Genomic DNA, 23,786 nt, shown 5'->3' on the forward strand with positions numbered 1-23,786 from the left:
GTCATTTTGAACTGTACCTCAGAGTACTATGCAGACGCTGAAAGAAAACAAACTGCTCCTTATGTAATATTAGAATGGAAATGTTAACTTATTTTCCTTCAGAAATTCTAAGATTAATGCCTATGGGAGAATGATGAGGCGGAGGGAACATTATTCCTGAAAACAGGAGTTTCAGCAGAACAAGGATTATGTGCAGAAAGGCTCAATCACTGGTCATGACCATACAGCCTGATTTTTTGCTCCCACCTTTCATTTAAACATGGAACCACATTTCCTTTTACTAAAGTCTGACAGTATAATCGGAGAGTTACTTGAAGACATTTCTAGCGGAGTTATTTCTGTCTTTAGAGTCAGGCGGCTGCGCCGGACAAAGTGGGGGTCCTTCCTGAGTGAGTGTCGCGCGGTTGTCATGCAGTCGCGCTCCTTCGTCTGAGCGAGGTGGAGGCCGAGACAGAGCGGGATAAAACCCGGAGTCGAATGTAAGTCTAGCTGCTGTCTTCCCTCATCATCGAGGCTGCTACGGTTTGATAGAAACTTCCTCCTCGCCGTCTTCCAAAATGGCCCTCCGCCTCTCTCTCTCTCTCTCTCTTTCTCTCCCAACCACCAATCCCAGCATCCAGTAACACCGAGGGGCCTGGAACCTACATGTTGTAAATATTTTCCTTATCAACTTCCTTATCAGGGACGTTATTACACGGCTCTGGAGCAGCGGGGACTTGAAAGTGAGCCTCTTGCCTCAGAGGTTGTGACATTACCAATACACCACAGGAACCCCTAGTGATTAAGCAGTTCTGCACAAGCCATTATTACTTTAGATCATCATAGATCATCGAATCCTTATAGTATGGAAACAAGCCCTTCGACCCAACAAGTCCACACCGAGCCTCAGAGCATCCCACCCAGACCTGTAACCCACCTAACCTACACATCCCTGAACACTGGGCAATTTAGCATGGCCAATCCGCCCTAACCTGCACATCTTTGGACTGTGGGAGGAAACCAGAACACCAGAGGCAACCCAAGCAGACATGGGGAGAATGTACAAACTCCACACGGACAGTTGCCCAAGGATGGAAAGCTGTGAGGCAGCAGTGCTAACCACTGAGCCACTACAACTTTTGTGTTGCAGATGTCAGTCCTTCTCCAATCCCAGCACCCTTTCACACTAAACCCCTACCTTACTGAAGACAACTGTAGTATAATTCTTCAGTAATCCATGTCACATCATTCAGGATATGTACAAAATATAGATATTTTCTAATTAACTTATTCAGAGAAGTTACTACTCATCTCTGGAGTAGGTGAGATTTGAACCCAGGCCTTCCTGGGTAGGGAGACTCCCATTGCACCACAAGAGTCCCTGCCTCCCCTGTATAAACTACCCTGTTCAATGTTCGTGGGGAAAGAGGAACAAAAAAGGTCTTGATGAAGGCTTTGTATTTCTTTGCGAAATCCTTGCTTTATTTATCGAGGTCTACATTATAAAAGCCAAAGGAGTTATGGAAAACCTATCTAATTGGGCCATAGTGAAGGGGTTTTGTGTGCTTTCAGTTTGGAGCACTACACTTTAGAAGACCTTGAAAAGGATGTAGAAGAAACTCACCAATTTAGTTTTGAAGAAAAACAATGTGTTGAGGAAGCTGTGATAGCATCTCTGGGAAGAATAATTGTGTAATATGTAACTTTATTTGGTTCACAAAGAAAATTCATATCAGGCTTGAAATGTTAGCTTTCCTTCTTTTTGCATTGATACTGCCAAATCTGCTGAATTTCTCCAACACTTTTTCTGCTTTTATTTCAACCCTTCAAAGTCTGGCGTATTTTGCTTTTACACTGATGAAGGATGGATGTTAATTGGACACAAGAAACGGGGCTTATTTTCCTTAGAGCCCAGAAAATTAAGAGGAGATAATAAGAAACTGTTTTCAGAGGCAGAGGGTGAATGACCAAGGACATAGATATAATATTAGCAAAAAAGACTTGAGGAAACACATTTAAAAAGCAAGTTGTTGTGATCTGAAATATGAGTGTGCTGGAAGCAGACTCAATAATAACTTTAAAAATTAGATTGTAGAAACAAGGCTATGGGGCAAAATGGGATGATGAACATTCTACCAAAGAACCAGCACAAGCATGATGGGTGAAATAGTCTTTTTTATGTACTGTTTCAGTGCATGAAAGAAAGAATAATTTATATATATATCAGCAAGGCGGCTTAACCCGAGACTCTACAACTGTAGTGTCTCCCACCCGCCCTCCTCCTCTAACCTAGTTAATAAGGTAAGGTTCATTCTAAACTTTCTCTATTGAACATAAGTTTGTTATTAATTTGTTATTATTACTTGAAGTGAGCTTTCTGCTTTAGTATTGAGTGGGTGTTCAGATAAGTGGGGTATGGATGCTAGGGCAGTTGCTTGCTCCTCTGCAAAATGTGGCAGTTGGGAGATGTGGCACACGTCTCCGCTGGCTACATTTGCGGGAAGTGCACCCAGCTACAGCTCCTTGAAAACCGTGTTAGGGAAATGGAGCTGGAGCTGGATGAACTACGGATCATTCGGGAGGCAGAGGGGGTAATTGAGAGGAGTTATCGGGAGTTGGTCACTCCTAAGGCTCAGGACGAGGATAGATGGGTTACAGTTAGGGGGAGGAAAGGGGACAGACAGACAGTGCAGAGATCCCCTGTGGGCATTCCCCTCAGCAATAAGTATACCGTTTTGGATACTGCTGGGGGGGTTGACCTACCAGAGGAAAGCCATAGTAGTCAGTTCTCTCGCACTGAGCCTGACACTGTGGCAAAGAAGGGAAGGGGGCAGAATAGAAAAGTACTCGTGGTAGGGGACTCGATAGTTAGGGGAATCGACAGGAGATTTTGTGGGCAAGATCGGGATTCCCGGAAGGTATGTTGCCTCCCTGGTGCCAGGGTCCGGGACGTCTCCGATCGGGTGTATAAAGTTCTGAAAGGGGAGGGTGAACAGCCAGAAATCGTGTTACATATTGGCACAAATGATATAACCAGAAATAGGTTTGAGGATATAAAAAGTGATTTCAGGGAGTTAGGATGGAAGCTGCAGAGCAGGACGAACAGAGTAGTGTTCTCTGGTTTACTACCGGTGCCACGAGATAGCGAGGTGAGGAACAGGGAGCGGGCGCAGCTGAACACGTGGCTACGCAGCTGGTGTAGGAGGGAGGGCTTCAGATATGTTGATAATTGGGATGCCTTCTGGGGAAGGTGGGACCTGTACAAGAAGGACGGGTTGCATCTGAACTGGAAGGGGACCAATGTCCTGGGTGGAAGGTTTGCTCGAGTAGTTCGAGAGGGTTTAAACTAGTATGGCAGGGGGGTGGGAACCTGAGCTGTATACCAGAGGTGAGCGTTGATGCAGGTGAGGCAGTAGCCAGAGGTAGACCAGCTAGTGGGAAGGATTTTCCTGGGAAGGAACCAAGGGATCGGTTAAAGTGTGTTTGCTTTAATGCAAGGAGTATCAGGAATAAAAGTGATGAACTTAGAGCATGGATCAGTACCTGGTGCTATGATGTTGTGGCCATAACAGAGACATGGGTTTCTCATGGGCAGGAATGGTTGCTGGATGTTCCAGGGTTTAGAACATTTAAAAAGAATAGGGAGGGGGGAAAAAGAGGAGGGGGTGTAGCACTACTAATCAGAGAGAGTATCACAGCTACAGAAGCTTCCATTGTCGAGGAAGATCTGCCTACTGAGTCAGTATGGGTGGAAATTAGGAACAGCAAGGGAGTAGTCACCTCGTTAGGGGTTTACTACAGGCCCCCCCAATAGCAGCAGGGAGATTGTAGAAAGCATAGGTCGACAGATTTTGGAAAAGTGTGGACGCAGTAGGGTTGTTGTAATGGGTGACTTTAACTTTCCTAATATTGATTGGAACCTCCTTCGAGCAGAAGATTTGAATGGAGCTGTTTTTGTAAGGTGTGTTCAGGAGGGTTTCCTAACGCAGTACGTTGACAGGCCGACGAGGGGAGAGGCCATTCTAGACTTGGTGCTCGGAAACGAGCCGGGGCAGGTATCAGATCTTGTGGTGGGAGAGCATTTTGGTGATAGTGACCATAACACTCTCTCATTCTACATAGCTATGGAGAAGGAGAGGATTAGGCAGAATGGGAGGATATTTAATTGGGGAAGAGGAAACTATGATGCGATTAGACACGAGTTAGGAAGCATGGACTGGGAGCAGTTGTTCCATGGTAAGGGAACTATAGACATGTGGAGATGGTTTAAGGAACAGTTGTTGGGAGTGATGAGTAAATATGTCCCTCTGAGACAGGCAAGAAGGGGTAAGATAAAGGAACCTTGGATGACGAGAGCGGTGGAGCTTCTAGTGAAAAGGAAGAAGGTAGCTTACATAAGGTGGAGGAAGCTAGGGTCAAGTTCAGCTAGAGAGGATTACATGCAGGCAAGGAAGGAGCTCAAAAATGGTCTGAGGAGAGCCAGGAGGGGGCACGAGAAAGGCTTGGCAGAAGGAATCCGGGAAAACACAAAGGCATTTTACACTTACGTGAGGAATAAGAGAATGGTCAAAGAAAGAGTAGGGCCGATCAGGGATAGCATAGGGAACTTGTGTGTGGAGCCTGAGGAGGTAGGGGAAGCCCTAAATGAGTTTTTTGCTTCTGTCTTTACGAAAGAATCGAACTGTGTAGTGAATGAAACCTTTGAAGAGCAGGTGTGCATGCTGGAATGGATAGAGATAGAGGAAGCTGATGTACTGAAAATTTTGTCAAACATTAAGATTGACAAGTCGCCAGGCCCGGATCAGATTTGTCCTCGGCTGCTTTGGGAAGCGAGAAATGCAATTGCTTCGCCACTTGCGAAGATCTTTGCATCCTCGCTCTCCACTGGAGTCGTACCTGAGGACTGGAGAGAGGCAAATGTAATTCCTCTCTTCAAGAAAGGAAATAGGGAAATCCCCGGCAATTATAGACCGGTAAGTCTCACGTCTGTCGTCTGCAAGGTGTTAGAAAGGATTCTGAGGGATAAGATTTATGACCATCTGGAAGAGCATGGCTTGATCAAATACAGTCAACACGGCTTTGTGAGGGGTAGGTCATGCCTTACAAACCTTATCGAGTTTTTTGAGGATGTGACTAGTAAGGTTGATGAGGGTCGAGCTGTGGATGTGGTGTATATGGACTTCAGTAAGGCATTTGATAAGGTTCCCCATGGAAGGCTCATTCAGAAGGTCAGGAGGAATGGGATACAGGGGAACTTAGCTGCTTGGATACAGAATTGGCTGGCCAACAGAAGACAGCGAGTGGTAGTAGAAGGAAAATATTCTGCCTGGAAGTCAGTGGTGAGTGGGGTTCCACAGGGCTCTGTCCTTGGGCCTCTACTGTTTGTAATTTTTATTAATGACTTGGACGAGGGAATTGAAGGATGGGTCAGCAAGTTTGCAGACGACACAAAGGTCGGAGGTGTCGTTGACAGTGTAGAGGGCTGTTGTAGGCTGCAGCGGGACATTGACAGGATGCAGAGATGGGCTGAGAGGTGGCAGATGGAGTTCAACCTGGATAAATGCGAGGTGATGCATTTTGGAAGGTCGAATTTGAAAGCTGAGTACAGGATTAAGGATAGGATTCTTGGCAGCGTGGAGGAACAGAGGGATCTTGGTGTGCAGATACATAGATCCCTTAAAATGGCCACCCAAGTGGACAGGGTTGTTAAGAAAGCATATGGTGTTTTGGCTTTCATTAACAGGGGGATTGAGTTTAAGAGTCGTGAGATCTTGTTGCAGCTCTATAAAACTTTGGTTAGACCGCACTTGGAATACTGCGTCCAGTTCTGGGCGCCCTATTATAGGAAAGATGTGGATGCTTTGGAGAGGGTTCAGAGGAGGTTTACCAGGATGCTGCCTGGACTGGAGGGCTTATCTTATGAAGAGAGGTTGACTGAGCTCGGTCTCTTTTCATTGGAGAAAAGGAGGAGGAGAGGGGACCTAATTGAGGTATACAAGATAATGAGAGGCATAGATAGAGTCGATAGCCAGAGACTATTTCCCAGGGCAGAAATGGCTAGCACGAGGGGTCATAGTTTTAAGCTGGTTGGTGGAAAGTATAGAGGGGATGTCAGAGGCAGGTTCTTTACGCAGAGAGTTGTGAGAGCATGGAATGCGTTGCCAGCAGCAGTTGTGGAAGCAAGGTCATTGGGGTCATTTAAGAGACTGCTGGACATGCATATGGTCACAGAAATTTGAGGGTGCATCCATGAGGATCAATGGTCGGCACAACATTGTGGGCTGAAGGGCCTGTTCTGTGCTGTACTGTTCTATGTTCTATGTTCTATGTTCTATGTTCATGTCAATTTTTCACCAATTTGATTCATACTGCTCAAAACTCATCTCATTTTGCAGTTAAAAAGTCAAATGGTCAGTGCTGGAAACCTAAAACAAAGTCTCATCATACTTTTTTGTTTGTATATTAATTCTTACCTTTATGCAGATTTTTGGTTGTCTGCTGTGATAACTCTGTTTTCATGACTGTGTCTAATTTTGTTTGATAACACTCCTGTAAAGTACCTTACTATTGCATTAAAAGAATTATATAAAGTTTTATCGTCATCTTAAAATTTAGGTAATGCATTCTATTTTCAACAGTTTCGTGTTCTGCTGTTTTATTTATCTCAATTTTGGATTCCTGGGATGGGATCTAGTAAAAATATAGTCCTGAAGTATTCCAAATCTTTTGCATTTCAAATTTGTGTGCTCATTAGTACACCAATGCCAAGAAAAGGACGGACTGGCCATCTATGAATTACATTTCAGTTGTGATTGGAAACTTCTCATTGCACCTGGCAGTTTCTTGTTCATATTTTGAAAAACTAAATATTTTCCCTCTTATTTACCAGTCCGTTACCATTGCTGTGTGGCTGTGATTTTATTAGTGCACATTTTATATTGGGTTTGTCGAATGCTAGGGAAAATTAAAGTAGAAGAACTTCCTCAGTGGTTTCTAAATATGATGTAAACCATGACTTTGAATTAACTTTATGAAATAATAATTGACGGCTTCATGGGTTTTTCTAAATTGTTTCCTCACTACTAGTTTAGCAGAAGAATTAACCCAGTTACTTAAAAATGCAGTAATACCATCTCATGCGTACAGAAATTTCAGAACTTTTGCAACATACTATAATTCTGCAACATATTACAATCCCCATACTGATACAGGCACAATGGGCCAAATTACATCCTACTCTGTTTTACCATTTGACGTGTAATTCAGCTGATTAAAATAGTAAAAGTGGTTTAATGCATGTCTAGAAATGCATCCATAGATTTAACTTGTCTTTGAATTTCAGAGTTCCATCATGGATACAGACTTATATGATGAATTTGGTAACTATATTGGTCCAGAATTGGATTCTGATGAGGAAGATGGGATAGTTAGAGAAGATGATGTAGATGAGGTAAGGTTATTTTCAATGTTTGTCTTTGGGCCCAAGTAGCTTTTCAACCCTTTTTGGCATTTAGCTTGACAATGCCAAATAACACCAATTATTTTTCAGATAGACCTTGTTTTGTCTTGGGATCACTTTTAAAATAACCTTTTAAATTCGTCATGTATGTGCATTTAATTCATATTTAGCTGTTTGAAAGAAATGGCTGTTGAATTTACACGATGCAGTTTATTACTTTTTAAGCTGTAAAGCATCAATCTTACCAGGTGCCTGTTGGAGTCCTTTAACACTATTAACTTTGCTCCAAAGTAGTCTGATTCCCTGGTCTCCTGGCCTTTTCTTTAAAATAAACACAGTTAGCACAGCTTCAGTCCTTTTCCATATGTTTGACAATGCAGTTAATAGCGAGTTTTGAGAACATTTTTAGCTCAGGTTGAGGTTCTGGATGTGAGTTTGCTCGCTGAGCTGGAAGGTTAGTTTTCAGATGTTACATCACCATTCTAGGTAACATCATCAGTGAGCCTCCGACGAAGCTTTGTCGGAGGCTCACTGATGATGTTACCTAGAATGGTGATGAAACATCTGAAAACTAACCTTCCAGCTCAGCGAGCAAACTCACATCCAGAATGCAGTTAATTAGTAGGAATGAGGAAATTGAATGCAAACTGATCTTGCTGCTTTAAAACTTGGAAGGGTCTTCAATGCTTTTTCAATGGACTAAGTGACAGAAGTGCAGAAACTACTGGAACCCACTTTGTGGAGTGTTATGATTTTCATGATATTGCACTTCAGCTGCTTGCTTAGTGGATGCCATAAGCCATGGCTTTGGTTTTGGTCAGAACACAGGTGACTAAGGGAAAATAAATTAAGTTGTTTAGGCAGATAATATTCTGATAATACTGTTGTTCTTTGAAGCAAGTACAATAATTTTACAAAATAGTTTGTATTTCAAACTGTTATGAGTAGAGGCTGATAACATTGACAAATAATTGTGAGCTTCCGATCAATGATTGACAAAGTTTTAAGACTTCTGTACTAAAATCTGAAAGCTACGTTGAATAAATGCTGTTTCAGAGATAGTAGGAACTGCAGATGCTGGAGAATCTGAGATAACACAGTGTAGAGCTGGATGAACACAGCAGGCCAAACAGTATCATACGAGCAGGAAAGCTGACATTTTGGGCCGAGGGTCTAGGCCCGAAACATCAGCTTTCCTGCTCCTATGATGCTGCTTGGCCTGCTGTGTTCATCCAGCTCTACATCATGTTAACGCTGTTTCTGTTTCAACTTGTACTCTAAACTACAGTGTAGATCCTATATTTAAGTTTTGCACTGACTGAAAGATTCCCTGTCAAGCTTGTACTTTACTGTATCCCTTAAGTGAATACTTCTGTAGGAAACAGCCCAAGCGTATTCTTAAATTTGAGATTCTTGGTCTCTCTTTATGGTCAAATCTAGGTGAATCACCATATCCTTTCAAACTCGCCTAAACTTTATCTCTTCAATCAGAGTACAAGCTCTAATCTGAATAGAAATGTTGATTAGTTATAACTCCAATTTATTAGGAAATTAAGCAGCTTTAAAGTATAACCATTTACAAAAGCTGACATTCCCAACATATTCCTGAGCTTGGAAATTAATTGTCTATCTGTTGTCAGCATGCCTGTTTAGGTTGTCATATCATTGTGAAAGCCTTGCATTTTCTTTACTGTAAGACAGCCCAGACCTCTCTTTCAATCCACCTTAATCTTTAGCAATGAAGCCACCAAGTTTGTTGTTAGCGCAATTCAGGTTACAATATTATTAACCCTTTCTGCTCTTCCTCTTACTTTAAACATTCTAAAACACAAGCATTTTATAAATTATTTTTGTAATTATAGAAGTTGAGTAGCGATATTTGAAAGTTGTTGTATTAATGTACCAAGAGCTGTTTTAAAAGTGCTTTTAATTTGACTATATTAGGAGGAAGATGATGACGAAGAAGCTGGAGATCAGGATGATGATAACGTTGGAATGGAGGTGGTGTTGCATGAAGATAAGAAGTATTACCCCACAGCAGAAGAGGTGTATGGACCTGAGGTAGAGACAATTGTCCAAGAAGAAGATACTCAGCCTCTCACAGGTAAGATGGTACAGCTGAATTAATGTGACATGCACAAGTTTTGGATTATTCTTTTCTTAACTCCCCTGCTTTACTCTTAACGATTACATAATTGTTTTACAACTGATTCTCACCACTCTACTTCAGTTCTTCCAGTCTGTTTAACATTCTACACAAAAAATGTCTTTACTTGCTTAAGTGATTTGAATTTATTAATTTAACTTAATAGAAAAATGCTTTCACAAGAAAAATAGATATCATCTGGGCTTTGTCTTGAAATGCCAAGCCTTAAAAATGCAATACAAATTTAGTTCACAACTTAATGCTGATCGTAAAGTTGTCCACAGTTTTTACATGCAAGGTGATGGCTTAAGGTCAGGGTCACATTTTGGTTACTTTTTGAATAGCCAGTAACATAATTTCAGTCAGAAATTTTGATTGCCTTTAATACTAAATGTCACTTTTTCTTAAAATGCTAAATAAATTTGAATATAACATAATGAATGCCTAAATATTTTAAATTTTTCTTGCAGATACAAAAATGTTGATGACCTTTGGTTATCTCACCTGATCTGGAATTTAATATTTACTACAATTTCACAAAGCAAATTAACCAACCTTTCGCAGTTTTGTTGCATAAACTTTATTTAAGTACACAATCATAGTGCAGCACTCTCTTTAGCACTTGACGTGAAATATTTGAATAAACTCTTGGAAACAATAATTTTTATACTGTTTATTTCAGTTTTGCAGGTGACAAAGCTGTAATAAACAGATAAGCTAAATGTTGTATGTAAAGAAAGTTCCTTTAGTCTTGTACATGCTTTAGTAGTAATAAATTAATCCACTAACTATAACTCATATTGCAACTGTAAAATAGCTAATTAGAGGTTATCAAAGTCTATATAGGTAATTTTGCATCCATGAGCTACTGCTTGGTGGAGCACCATCTGTGAAAGAACAAATTTGCATTTATGTAGCACCTTTCACAATTGCAAGTAGTCATTCATCACTTTTTGAAGTGAAGTCACTATATAGGGTAGTGGCCTGGAACTGGATTGCTTGGTAGAGGTTCTCCTACAACAAACCTGTAATTTAGCAGGAGAAGAACAGTAGTAATAGTCTCCTATTAATATAAACTGAAGCCGATATCAAATCATCTTTGATCGTGCCACTTTAACTCCCACAAAATATTCATTTAACTGATTTCAAAATAAATAATTGGTGTTCTGAACAGATTCATAATGGCATTTCCGGTTGAAATATGTTTTTAATACAATTACCCAATGCTATTTTTATAACTTTAAGATTTTTCAACTTTCAGAACCAATCATTAAACCTGTCAAGAAAAAGAAGTTTACTTTAATGGAGCAACAGTTACCAGAGACAGTTTATGATATGGAGTAAGTAAATAGTTATGTCAATTCCTAGATGGTGACTTAAAAGCAAATAAAGCAAGTCATCATTGATTGTTCTCATCCTAGGATTATGCCACTATTTGTCTGTTGTGCCCTAATGGAATGTCTTAAATCTAGCAAAATACAACCCTGCCACCCAGCTGTGAAGATTTCCATTTTCTGCACAGGCACTGTGCACTCTTCAACAAAATTACCTTGTTTAATTATCTTGATTTGAGGATAGTAAAATGTTATATGCAAACTACCATTAGAACTTAGTATCTATTCATAGACATATATAATGCAGAAAGTAACCTGTGCCTATTTATAGACATATACAATGCAGTAAGCAATCTTCTTACTGGTGAATTCTGGCTTAATTCAAGCCCAGAGTTCAGAAGTAAAAGATTCTCAATTCCTTGAAAAGCCCTTTGAACATAAACTATTTTGGGTATACCAACCAATTAGAATTCAACGTAAGCAGGTGCCACTTTTTCTTAAATAACCATATGATTGTCAACAAAAAAAATTCAATCATTTCCATGTTTGATCACAAAATGGAAAGTATGAACGTCTGCATGAATCATCACTTTTTTTTGTTGATTTCAGATTTCTTGCAGATTTAATGGACAATTCTGAACTTATTCGGAACATTACTCTCTGTGGGCATTTGCATCATGGGAAGGTATGGAAAAGATATAAAACATAGGAGCACAGATTTAACAAATTAATTAGACCGTTGAGTCTGCTCCACTACTCAATCATGGCTGATAAGTTTTTAAAAGTTTTTCAACCCCCATTCTCCTGTTTTCCTCCCATAACCTTTGATCCCCTTGAGAATCAAAACCATATCTATCTTTGTCTTAAATGTACTCATGACCAGGCCTCCACAGCCCTCTGTGGCAGTGAATTCCACAGATTCACCACTCTCTGCCTGTAGAAGTTTCTCCTTATCTCCATTCTAAAGGGTCTTCCCTTTTACTGTAAGGCTGTGTCCTTTTGTCCTAGTCTCTCCTGCCAATTGAAGTATCTTCCCAATGTCCACTGTGTCCAGGCCACTCAGTATTTGGTAAGTTTCAATTAGAATCCCCCCACCATCCTTTCTAAACTTGGTCGAGTATAACCCAGAGTCCTCAAACGTTCCTCGTAAGTTAAGCCTTTCATTCCTGGGATCCTGGTTGCAAAGTAGCCTGTGCCTTTTTGATTGTTGGCCTGTGAAAGTGCTGATATTGGTGGACTCACATTACAACCAGTCAAAATAACAAGTTTTTAATCTAAAAGAAATTGTAGAAGTCAATATTAAGTGAAATGTCATTGTGGTGTAACCACGATTTTACATTATTTTTCTTTCAGACAAACTTTGTTGACTGCTTAATTGAACAGACTCACCCAGAGATCCGTAAAAAGGATGACAGAGATGTAAGCACTTTAGCAACAATTTTCTTAATGTTGTGTATTTATCTGGGGAACCTTATTAATAATTATATCAGTCCTGGTTATATTTGTATTTGCTTATCAGATAGCAATATTATTTGGTGCTTTACAATTCTTTCAAGCTTGAAGCTTACATTTGACTTAAATACAGAAGGAAACAACAAGAAAAATCTATGTAGAAGAGATTCAATATTATGTTGATTGTTGGGATACTTGTGCCTTCTACTTCTGTTTGAAATCATTATTTTTACTAATTTTTATTGAATTTTTTTAAGTTCCAATTTAAAACAAAATTATGTTTATGCAGTGGACACTTGCTATATTGAAAATTGATCTACTGACCGTCTTAGTATATTAAAGCTGTTTAATCTCCTCTACCGAGGATAGAATACCCTAAGGCCAGATATTTCCTTGTTGCTAGGCAAGTCAAAGTCAAATTGCCTATTTCAGTAGCATGGACAGAAATAATGCTGACCCACGCAACCTGCAGTGATGGTTGAATATGCTGATTGTGTAGTGAAGAGAAAGAAATGTGAGCACAGCAGACCTAAGTGAAATAACGTAAGGTGCAGCTGTTTATTATAGTTCAGAGCAAACAATTCAAGCATAGTCTGAATGTGACACCAACAGCTTTACAGAGCTGAAAGCCTACTGTACAGTTGTGCGAAGAGGTACAAATGCATAGGAATTCTGATACATTGGTTGGGTATAATTAAGTTATTTATAACTAGCTCCCCTGGACTTTGAAACATCAAGGGTCTGATGTAATTTTTTTTGGTGTTTGTCTGACCAAATGATTGCATTATCTGACTGGGTGTCATTCAAAAAAAAAATGAGGTAGGAGCATGAACAGGTAATTTGACTCCTCCAAGGTTGCTGCAGCTTTCAGTAAGATCGTGACTTATCTTAAGTTGTATTTTCTATGTTTACAGCTTCGCTATACTGATATATTGTTCACCGAACAGGAGGTAAGCTGCATTTTATTTTAATTTATTGACGTTTTTAGAAATATTTTGGATGATTTTTGTATTTTTTCTTCCAAGAGAGGAGTAGGTATAAAGAGTACACCAGTCACAATGGTACTTCCAGATTCCAAGGGCAAGTCCTACCTCTTCAACATCATAGATACTCCAGGTATGTATTTCTGAATTCAATTCAAATGCAGCTTATGTTTATGAGCTGATTGGGCAAAGTAGTTTTCGTTTAGCTATTTCCTTGATTCTAAGTATGTAAATTGCCAGCAATGGTTTTGACTACATCATTGACTTACAGAAAAACACACAAGAATATACTTGAAACCACCCACCTTAATCAGACGGGTTCAAATGGTTAACATCTTTGTTAAAAATTGAGACATTTTATATAAATCAATCCAGATTGCCAATAAGTGCAATTTTAGTTCACTCATTTGTATTTTATCTAACCGAAGGTTAAACAGAGAACTTAGCTGGAATGTAGTTTCACACGCTTTATCCAGTGAGTCAAATATAGTTTCTGTATTATTTGTCAGGCCTATCATTGGACAACGAAATGGTCTAAATCTTAGATTTTCACTAGTTCTTACAACTTAGTTTGTTCATTGTTTTTTAAAATTACATTTATAGGTATATCTTTCTGATGATAAGTTTGTACCTTAGAGACTCTCGTGCTCCCTCCAATAGCTGTACACTTAGAACTGGTACATTAAACAGAGTACAATGTTAATAGCTTTGAGAATTAAGCTTTCATGATTTGAGTTCAAAACTGCCCTCCTCCTGGAGCTGTTGTCAGCATACCCATAGAAACAAAACATGTTGGAAATATTCAGCAAGTTAAGTAGAATCTTTAGAGAAATTATCGAATTCACATTAATGTCTTTTCATTAGAGGCTTTCTTACAAATGGTTACAAGGTATCAAAGCTGGGAACAATGTGACTTTTTGAAAGGAAGGGAAAGGATGGCAAGATAGCTTTGTTAGTACGAAATTGAATAATTACAATAGCAAGTAATGATTTTGGATCAGAAGATGTAGAAACCAAATAAGTGGAGGTAAGAAACAGTAAAGCTAAAAATACGCTAGTTGGAGTAGCCTGTGGACCCCATGACAGTAGCTGTAGTGTAGGACAGGGTATAAGTCAGAAGATAATGATGGCATGTAAAAGATTAGTATATTAATAATTGGTGACCTAAATCATGATTTGAATTAGGAAAATCAAACTGACAGGCAGCCATCAGGAAAAATCCATGGAGTGTATTCTGGAAAGTTTCCTCCAACTGGAAGTGTATTCTACCAGGCTCAGGCAATTTTGGATGTGGTAATGTGTAATAGGAAGTTTGATAAAAGATTTCAAAGTAAAAGAACCCCTAGAGAATAATGACCGTGATATGTTAAATTTAACATTCAGTTTGAGAACAGGAAACTTGAGTTAGACTTCTTGGAATTTAGAAGAATGCTTGGAGACCTTACTGAAACATACAATTCCGAAGAGCTTGTTACGGTAGAGGTTGTTTCCCCTTGTGGGTGAGTCTCAGACTAGAAGGTGTAATCTCAGAGTACGCTGTTGTTGATCTGAGGTAGGGGAGATGAAATGAGGAGGAATTTCTTCTTTCAAAGGATATTTGTTTCAGCAGCATTCAAGGACAATTCTTTATTACAGAGGGCTATCCAGGCTTGTTCCTTGTGTATATTTAAGGCCAAGATATACAAATTTTTAATCGAGATTCGAGGCAGGAAAGTAGAGTTGATAGAGACCAAATCAGCCACGATCTTCGTGAATGCCAGAGCTGACTCAGTGGGCTGAATGGCCGCCTCCTGCTCTGACATCTTATTGCCTTAATATTGTTTTTTTCTCCCCAGGACATGTAAATTTTTCTGATGAGGTTACAGCTGGTTTCAGGATCTCTGATGGTATGGTGCTTTTCATCGATGCCGCAGAGGGGGTGAGTGGGTTCAGTAGACCAAAATGAAAATGATTCTCTTTTGGACAGTTTTATCAGTGAAAACAGTTTTAGGTTCTGTTTATGTTTCATTTGGACATAAAGTTTGTTTAAAATAAGTTTCTTGCAGATTCTGCACAGTTATTCATTTTCTTGAATAAAAAAAGTCATAAGATTTTGACAGTAAATTGACATTCTGTATAGCTGTGGGAAGTGTATGACTGTGTAAAGATGTTTTATTTTAAATGTTTGGCTATCTGATATTAAAAAAATCTACATTTTCAGCTTGTAAAGTAAAGAGACCTCTTCTGAGATTCAGTAGAAGATATATTTTGGAGGGACATTAATGGTAATCATCAAATCTTTATATTGTGGAAACAGACCCTTTGGGCTAACAAATCCCCACCAACCCGGACAGCATTACCCCCCCCCCGACCCTTCCCCCTATAACCTACCTAATCTACACATCCCTGAACACTATGGGCAATTTAGCATGGCCAGTCCACCTAGCCTGCCCATCTTTGGATTGTGGGAGGAAACCCACACAGGCATGGGGAGAATGTGCAAACTTCACACGGACAGTCACCCAGAGGTTTAATCGAGCCCGGGTCCCTGGCACTGTGCGGCAGCAGTGCTGACCACTGAGCCACCATGCTGCCCAAAGACGTCAAACGGGAAAGATAGGACACAGTTGAAGACATCAAGGGCTCATCTGGGATTTGAATGCACAACTTCTTGCGGTCGTTATATCTACCCAAAGGGAGAATCATACCTCTACAAGGAGCCAGCCTTTTCTAGCTAAATTTAGAGGACGATTTTGTTTTTTATCTGACTTGTACAGAATATGGACTGAGTAAACTAAACATAGCTGCAGAAAATGGGAAAGCCAAATTTCACTTGATTGTAAATATTTACTTTGGTTTATGGAGGAAGGAACTTTTAAAAGCATTTGAACAAGGATATACCTATTATATATCGGACTGTATGTTTATTTAATGTTGTTTCAATGCTTTTAAGAATGTGCTGAGTGTATAAAGTATTTTTTTTCTTTGTAAACTTTCAGGTAATGCTGAATACAGAGAGATTGATTAAACATGCAGTACAGGAGAAGCTAGCAGTTACTGTTTGTATCAATAAAATAGACAGGCTCATTCTAGAGCTAAAGCTGCCTCCGACTGATGCATATTACAAACTACGTCACATTGTGGATGAAGTTAATGGATTGCTTAGGTAGACCATTTCCCTGTTTTAAAAATATATTTCTTCAAACAAAAGTATAGTTTTATTTACATTGTTGACAGGATTTTATTTTTGTTATAGCTTCAAAGTCTTTGTAGTTTTAACAGAACCTACGTTATTAAATTTTTGACCAGATTTGTTTTATTAGTATTTGAGTGATCTGAAAACAAAACCTGAGCCAGTGAAACATGAAGGATGTATGCTATAAACTGTATCAGGAAATGTTTTGGTGTACACAATCAAATAGCAAATTTAACCTGTGTTGTCTGCTTTTTGATTCAAGAGATGTCAAATTAAAGGAAATGTTATTTTACTCTTTATGAGCACAATATTTGCATATTTGAACACGAATGAATTATGGACAAGTTACCCAACCAGGAATGTCTCCAAAGGCACTATTGATCCTACTTAATATTACCACCTCACAGCCTGAATTAGTGTTAAAGCTATCTCTGACCACCCTCCTTGACCTTACTGTATTTCTAAATACAGCTTTCTCCTCAAAACCATCCTTCATTCTATGTTGGCTCCTGGGGGAGTATGGGAATTGAAATATTTGACTGACTGGGTTTGGATTGATGTCTGCATTTGTTTTGACAATGTTTCAAGGACAGGTTAAGATCCTTGTATGCAGAATTGAAGAAATTGAGAGTGGCTTGCAAATCTGATACGTTGTGGGCAAGCAACATTGCCGTCTTGACAAGTAACTAAGCAATTATACACATGTAGAGCACAAGTAGAGACTCTGCAACTTTTTGTTGCATCAACGCAACACTTAGTAACTAGCTCAAGAGAAGCATTATCAGAGGCCTGATTTAGGGTTTTTTTATGGGTTTTAAGAGTATATTCTGTAATGCAGGTGGATTATACTAATTATGGTTTGAGAGAAATCTATTGCCTGTTGCTGTTGTGTAGGTGCCAACTTTCCAGCTGGAGTTAGCAACTCCAATGTCGTTTATCTACTTTTTATAGAATCTCAAACTGAACAGGAAATCATACAACCCTTGTTTAAACATATTTTATATCTCTCCTTTTTCTCTCTCTCTCTCTGTAGTGTCTATTCAACAGATGAAAACCTAATTGTTTCCCCTCTGTTGGGTAATGTTTGCTTTGCCAGTTCTCAGTACAGTATTTGCTTCACCCTGGGATCCTTTGCCAAGATTTATGCTGATACATATGGTGAGCATTAGTTATAATTAAAGATGACAGAACATCTGGCACCTAATGTGTTTCCTTTGTGACATCCGTCTGTACACAATGGTCTGTTTTGTTTGTTTAGCATAGCTTAAACACATTGACAGACATTAATGTGTTCCTATATGAAATGTAAGAGACTTGGATAACATTTTAGCATTCATAAGTTACTTGATACAAGTTCACAATTGCAACTGAAAAGATTAACACAATGCAGGTCATCTTCAAAAACAATCCAGCTTATGAAAGTGTAGAATAACTTCTTAAACACCATTGACCAGAACCAGTTGTGAATAGTGTGTTCCATTTGTGGGAATATTCCGTTAAGAAAAATATACTGATCTTGGAAGGCATCCAGCAGCAAATCACCAGCATTGATACTTGAGATGAAGGAACATACCTGTGATTGATAGATTTGGTACTGTATTCCTCAAAGATGAAGCATCCAAAATAATGATGTTCTCCCTTTTACAACAAGGGCACGTCATCTCAGAGTTGAAAGATAATAAGATAAGGAAAGATTGAGCACAGCAGGGTTCTGTTCAGTGGAAAAGAGAAAATCTGATCGAAGGTGACCTTTACAGAAATCTGTGTAAAATGATTTGGTTGAGTGGGTATACAAAAGATCTTTTTTATTTTTTTTTCAGGAGGTCAAAACTTGATAACCATAAATATAAGATAATCATAAGTATCAAGTGTGATCTTTAACCCAGAGAGTGGTGTGGTTGTGGAACTCCCCATCATAAAGAATGGTTGAGGCAAATAGTATACATGAATTTAAGAAAAAACTAAATAAATTCACGAGGATAGAAGAATAGAAGGTTAAGCTGGTTAATTGAAGAGGAATTGGAAGAAGTTCATGAGGAACAGAAACATTAATTTAACCAATTGGACCAAATGACCCATTTCTATAATTGTGTGGACTATCTTAATCTATTAGCTGTTAATCCAGTTTGGTTTCTTTCACCGCACCTCCTGACAAATCAAATACTAATATTAATAAGTGTTAATATTGCTATTGCCTACAGGAGGAACAGCAGATGTGCGAAGATGTGCAGGTTAGGTGGTTTGGCTCTGCTAAATTGCCCCCATAGTATTCAGGAGTGTGTTAGTTGTGTGGATAAGCCATGATAAATGTAGGGTTACAGGGATAGGGTGGGGGCCTGGGTCTGAGTGGGATTCTCTTTTGTTTGTCAATGTAGTTTCAAAAGGCCAAATGGCCTCTTTCTGCATTGTAGGAATTCGGTGATTCTAGAAGAAGACCATTGAGCCTGCTGCATTTTTCAGTTAGGTCATGGTTGATCATCTAACTCACTGCTAATTTCCCATGGTATCTCCATATCCCTTGATATTATTTTGCAATTTTTGCAGCTGTTGAATCTAGCCTTCTTTAGAGGTGCCAGTTCAGTTTAAGTTGACTGCTTTTGCTGTGAGTCTGTACACCGGGGGATACAAACCTGGCTTCCTAAAATCAGAAAATATCATTTGCCTAGGCATCCTGTAAGTGCATAGCTGTTAAATATGTGCTGCACTGACCTGAATATGCTGTTCAAGAGTGTTGACAGGCAAATACTGCTCTGTCTTTTGGTTAGTTTGGGTGCAGAGATCGCAAACAAATTAACTGCCTCCATATCCCCTTGATAGAGAAAAGTTTTTAAAGGCAAAAGTTAGATATTCTGCATTTAAGATGTTATATGTATGGATTTCCTTTGGTCTTTCAAATCACATAGCTAAAATATAGTCTTTCAAATCAATGAAATCCCAGAAAATAAACCAAATAGAATCAGGAAAATCACAAGACCTGGAACCAGAGACTAATTCTGGCGTAGTCTCAGTATTGTTGTTGCTGACTGCTTCAACTTCAAAAACTTGAATTTTTATTTTCTTTCTCTTTACAGGGGACATTAACTACATGGAATTTGCAAAGCGTCTCTGGGGTGACATTTACTTTAACCCAAAAACGTAAGTTTGAACGCCCCAATTTTGTTCAAACCTTTTGATCCTAATCCTAAAAGAAAGCTGATCCTTTTATTATTAACAAAATGAGAGCGTCCCTCGCTAGGCAGCGTTTATTTCTCATTCCTAATTGATCAGAGGGCAGTTCAGAGTCAACCACATTACTGTGAGTCTAGAGTCACACGTAGGCCAGACCATGTACGGATGGCAGTTTCCTTCCCTAAAGGACAATAGTGAACCAGATCGGTTTTTCTGACAATCGACAATGGAGTCACAGTCATCATTAGATCTTAATTCCAGATAGTATATTGAATTCAGATTTCACCATTTGCCCTGGCGGGATTCAAGCCTGGGTCCCCAGAATGTTAGCTGGTTCTTGGTATTATCGCTGGACTGTTAGTGCAACCAGGCCGTCACTTCTGGGATATATGTTATGTTCATTTTTATAGAAATTTTTGTTTGTCAAAGTGAAAGATACTGGTGCTGCAAAATGGACCTTATCTGTTTCTAGCAACTGGGTTCAGTTATAACACCGGCGAATAAAGTATTCATTCACTGCTGCATCACCATGCCCCTGATTTGGAAGAGTAACATCTGATTCTCTGGATGTGAGCATCACTTAGACATTCAGCAGCTGTAGAGGACTCAGAAACGATTTAGCAGGATGTTGCGGGATATGGAAGGTTTGAGTTACACAGAAGGGCTGGGTTGGCTGGGACATTTTTTACCAGAGCATAGGAGGTTGAGAGGCGACCTGATCCAAGTTGATAAAATAATGAGAGGTATAGATAGTGTTAATAGTAGTGGTCTTTACCCTAGGATGGGAAACTTGAACACTAGGGATCACATTTTTAAGATAATAGGAGAGAGATTTAAAAAAGACATGAGTGGCAAATTTTTTATATAGAATGTGGTTTGCATGTGGAATGACCTTTCTGAGAAGGTGGTGGATGTGCATACAATTACAATGTTTAAGAGACATTTAGATAAGTACATGAATAGGAAAGGTTCCGAGAGATGTGGGCCAGGGGCGTGCAGGTGGAACAAGTTTTTAGTTTGGGTATGTTCGGCATGGACTAGTTGAAGCAAAGGGCCTGTTTCCGTGCAGTATGACTTTGAGTAGCTTTTTCGAAGGAGTAATGAGCCTTCTTGAATCCCTGCAGTCCATGTGGTAATGGTTCTTTCACAGTACGGTTACTAAGAAGTTAGAAGCTTTTGACCCAGAGATAATTAATGGTGATGTTCAAGTTAGGATAGAACATAAGCCATAAGATATTGGAGCAGAATTAAGCCATTCTGCCCACTGCGTCTGCTGCAACATTCAATCATGGCTGAAATGTTTTCTAAACCCCATTCTCCTGCCTTCTTCCCATCATCTTTGATCCCTTACTAATTAAGAAACTATCTAACTCTGTGTTAAACACACCAAAGACTTGGCCACCACAGCCTTCTATGGTAATGAATTCCACAAATTCGCCATCTTCTGGCTGACGAAATTCTTTCTCATCTCTGTTCTAAAGTGTCATCCCTTGACTCTTGAGTCATTGTGTTTCCTACGAGTAGGAGCACCTTCATTTCCACTCATTCCAATCCCACCTGTATTCTGTAAGTTTCAGTGAGTTTCCCATTCATGCCTGTAAATTCCATCGAGTACAGACCAGAGCCCTGAACCACTCCTCACATGACAAAACCTTAATTCCCAGTATCATTCTTGTAAACCTCCTCCAGACCCCCTCCAAAAACAGAACATCCTTCCTTAGATATGGGGCACAGACTTCTCTCAGTATTACAAATGCAGTCTGACCAGGGTCTTGTATTGCTTCAGCATTACATTCCTGCCCTTATATTTCTCACATTTTTGAAATGAATGCTAACATTGCATTTGCATTCCTAATTGCCAAGTGAACCTGCATGTTAACTTTGAGAATCCTGAGTCCCTTTGTGTGTCAGATATCTGAAGCCTTTCCCTATTTAGAAAATAGTCTATGATTTTATTCTTTTGACCAAAATGCATAACCTCACACCTTCCCACATTGTATTCCAACTGTCACTGTCTTTGCAAATCCTCTGCAGTCTTCCCAATTCCACTACCAAATACTCCACCTATCTTAGTCTCATCTGCAAACTTAGCAACAATGCCCTCAGTTCCTTCGCCTAGATCGTTTATAAATAACGTGTAGTTTTGGCCCCAATACTGGCCTCTGCGGAACTCCTAGTAGCCAACAGATGAATGTGACTTTAAGCTTTTCAAACACATGCAGCCCTTGCTACTCCAGATAGCCAAGGTCAAAGCCTTGGGTGTTGCAAAGGAACTTCGTTGAGGGGTTGTTGCATTTCAGCTTGTGGATAGTGTATACTGCAAATACAGTGTAGTAGTGGTGTAAAAGGTGTTGGAAAGCTGACAGTTTCAGTCTGGATAATGTTTATTATTCTTACGTATTGATATATTTGCACACATCCAGCAAGAGTTAACCTGTCATTACTTTCAAAGATTTTAGTAGATCCAATTTACAGATGAAAAGAGATTGAAAAACATTAAACATGTTACCAGCGAAATAGTGGATTACATGCTACATGGCTTAAGCATTTGTGCAGCATCCAACCTTCCATAATCAGTCCCACATAGGCATTTCAGTGAAGTACCAGAAAGAGGAAATGATCTGTTCTTAAACAATCTAAGGAATCCTTTGTATTGCAGCTACAACCTTAAAATGAAGCTGTTTTACTTTGGAGCTGCATTGCTGATATTGTATCAATGTAACCTGAATTTAGCATCAGAACTCAGCCAGCCATTAGGCTTGAATCATAGTGAGTTCTCTCCAGTATCAACTTGAACTTTTACATATTCAACATCCACAAGGCACAATGGCTCCTTTAGTAGTGCCAAATTTGTAATGTAAGTGCACACTAGGCAATTTAACCATCAGTCCACTGGGACATTTTCCAGAGGCTTGCTGTACAGCATTGAGCTAAGAGTTTCTTAAAATTTGATTTCCAGCTAATGGACACAAAAATATATTTTTCTTTCAGACGGAAGTTTACCAAGAAGGCACCAACCAGCAATTCTCAGCGAAGTTTTGTAGAATTTATTCTGGAACCTGTTTACAAGATTCTTTCTCAGGTAGCTATAGCAAAACTATTTTTGACCCATTACATAATGCATTTATTACACTAACATAATACCACTACTTCGTAGATTGAGTTTCATGGCAATTATTTACTCCAGGTTAAAATCTTACCAATGCTGTAAGTCTGAAACAAAACCAATGGTGAGCTGTTATGAGTCATTAGTTGACTTACTCCAACTTGCCTGAACACTATTAGCTCCCTTCCCCCAAAAAAATTTATGTTCTATTCATAATTATTTAACTCAATCTATGATGTACAAAAATGTGAATGCTTAAGTCTGTATTCCCATCACAAAATCAAATCATGAAGAATTGTTTATTAGCTGGAACTGGGCATCCAAAGTTGGTTGACGACATGCAAGCTTGATTTTGTTTGCAGTTTAGCAAACTCTTTCTGTGGGAGTGAGTGAAGGAAAAAATATTTTTTGTATTTTCATGGAAGTTTGTAAAGCATGGATGTAGATTTTCATTCTGTTGAGAAAGTTATTAAAATTTTTGATTTGCAATGCACAGGTTGTTGGTGACGTAGACACCACTCTGCCACGTACGTTGGATGAGCTTGGTATTCATTTGACAAAGGAGGAATTAAAGCTCAATATCAGGCCCTTACTACGCCTGGTCTGCAAAAAATTTTTTGGTGATTTCACAGGTAATTTATTGCTTAACTTTGAAAGTGTATTAACTGTTATGGCTCATGTGTATTTTCTATCATTGGTTAGTCATAAAGATTTGACCACAGTATCATAATTTATAATTTATTGTGGCAGTACAGTGAGAATCCTATACTTAGTATTGACTGAATTACATTCATCCATTCAGTATGCTTATTGGAACCTGGTTATAAACAAAGATAATCCAGAATGAGAATCTGTGGTTCAGTTCAGTGGATTTGAGACATTGTATTTCAGTGTGGATATAGTAGGCTGTCTTTTGGGAAAGATTGTGTACAAAATTTCCTGTAACTAATTGATCCTATCTGTACTTATTAATCCTCGATAACC

The 23,786-nt window shown here is 39.1% G+C and overlaps 1 protein-coding gene across 1 annotated transcript in view; it reads left to right on the forward strand.

Moving 5' to 3' along the window:
- The first annotated feature begins 357 nt into the window (after positions 1-357).
- The window catches only part of eftud2 (elongation factor Tu GTP binding domain containing 2), a 50,113-nt gene continuing 26,684 nt past the window's right edge, over positions 358-23,786 (forward strand). The window contains exons 1-14 of the mRNA XM_048560627.1: positions 358-479; positions 7,322-7,429; positions 9,383-9,542; positions 10,846-10,924; positions 11,528-11,603; positions 12,272-12,337; positions 13,285-13,320; positions 13,396-13,486; positions 15,189-15,271; positions 16,332-16,498; positions 17,562-17,686; positions 19,600-19,663; positions 22,688-22,778; positions 23,299-23,434. Coding sequence (XP_048416584.1) covers positions 7,331-7,429; positions 9,383-9,542; positions 10,846-10,924; positions 11,528-11,603; positions 12,272-12,337; positions 13,285-13,320; positions 13,396-13,486; positions 15,189-15,271; positions 16,332-16,498; positions 17,562-17,686; positions 19,600-19,663; positions 22,688-22,778; positions 23,299-23,434 — 1,273 coding nt within the window. The 5' untranslated portion in view covers positions 358-479; positions 7,322-7,330. The remainder of the gene's footprint in view (positions 480-7,321; positions 7,430-9,382; positions 9,543-10,845; positions 10,925-11,527; positions 11,604-12,271; positions 12,338-13,284; positions 13,321-13,395; positions 13,487-15,188; positions 15,272-16,331; positions 16,499-17,561; positions 17,687-19,599; positions 19,664-22,687; positions 22,779-23,298; positions 23,435-23,786) is intronic.

The sequence above is a fragment of the Stegostoma tigrinum genome, chromosome 31, assembly GCF_030684315.1.
Source record: "Stegostoma tigrinum isolate sSteTig4 chromosome 31, sSteTig4.hap1, whole genome shotgun sequence".
NCBI lineage: Eukaryota > Metazoa > Chordata > Chondrichthyes > Orectolobiformes > Stegostomatidae > Stegostoma > Stegostoma tigrinum.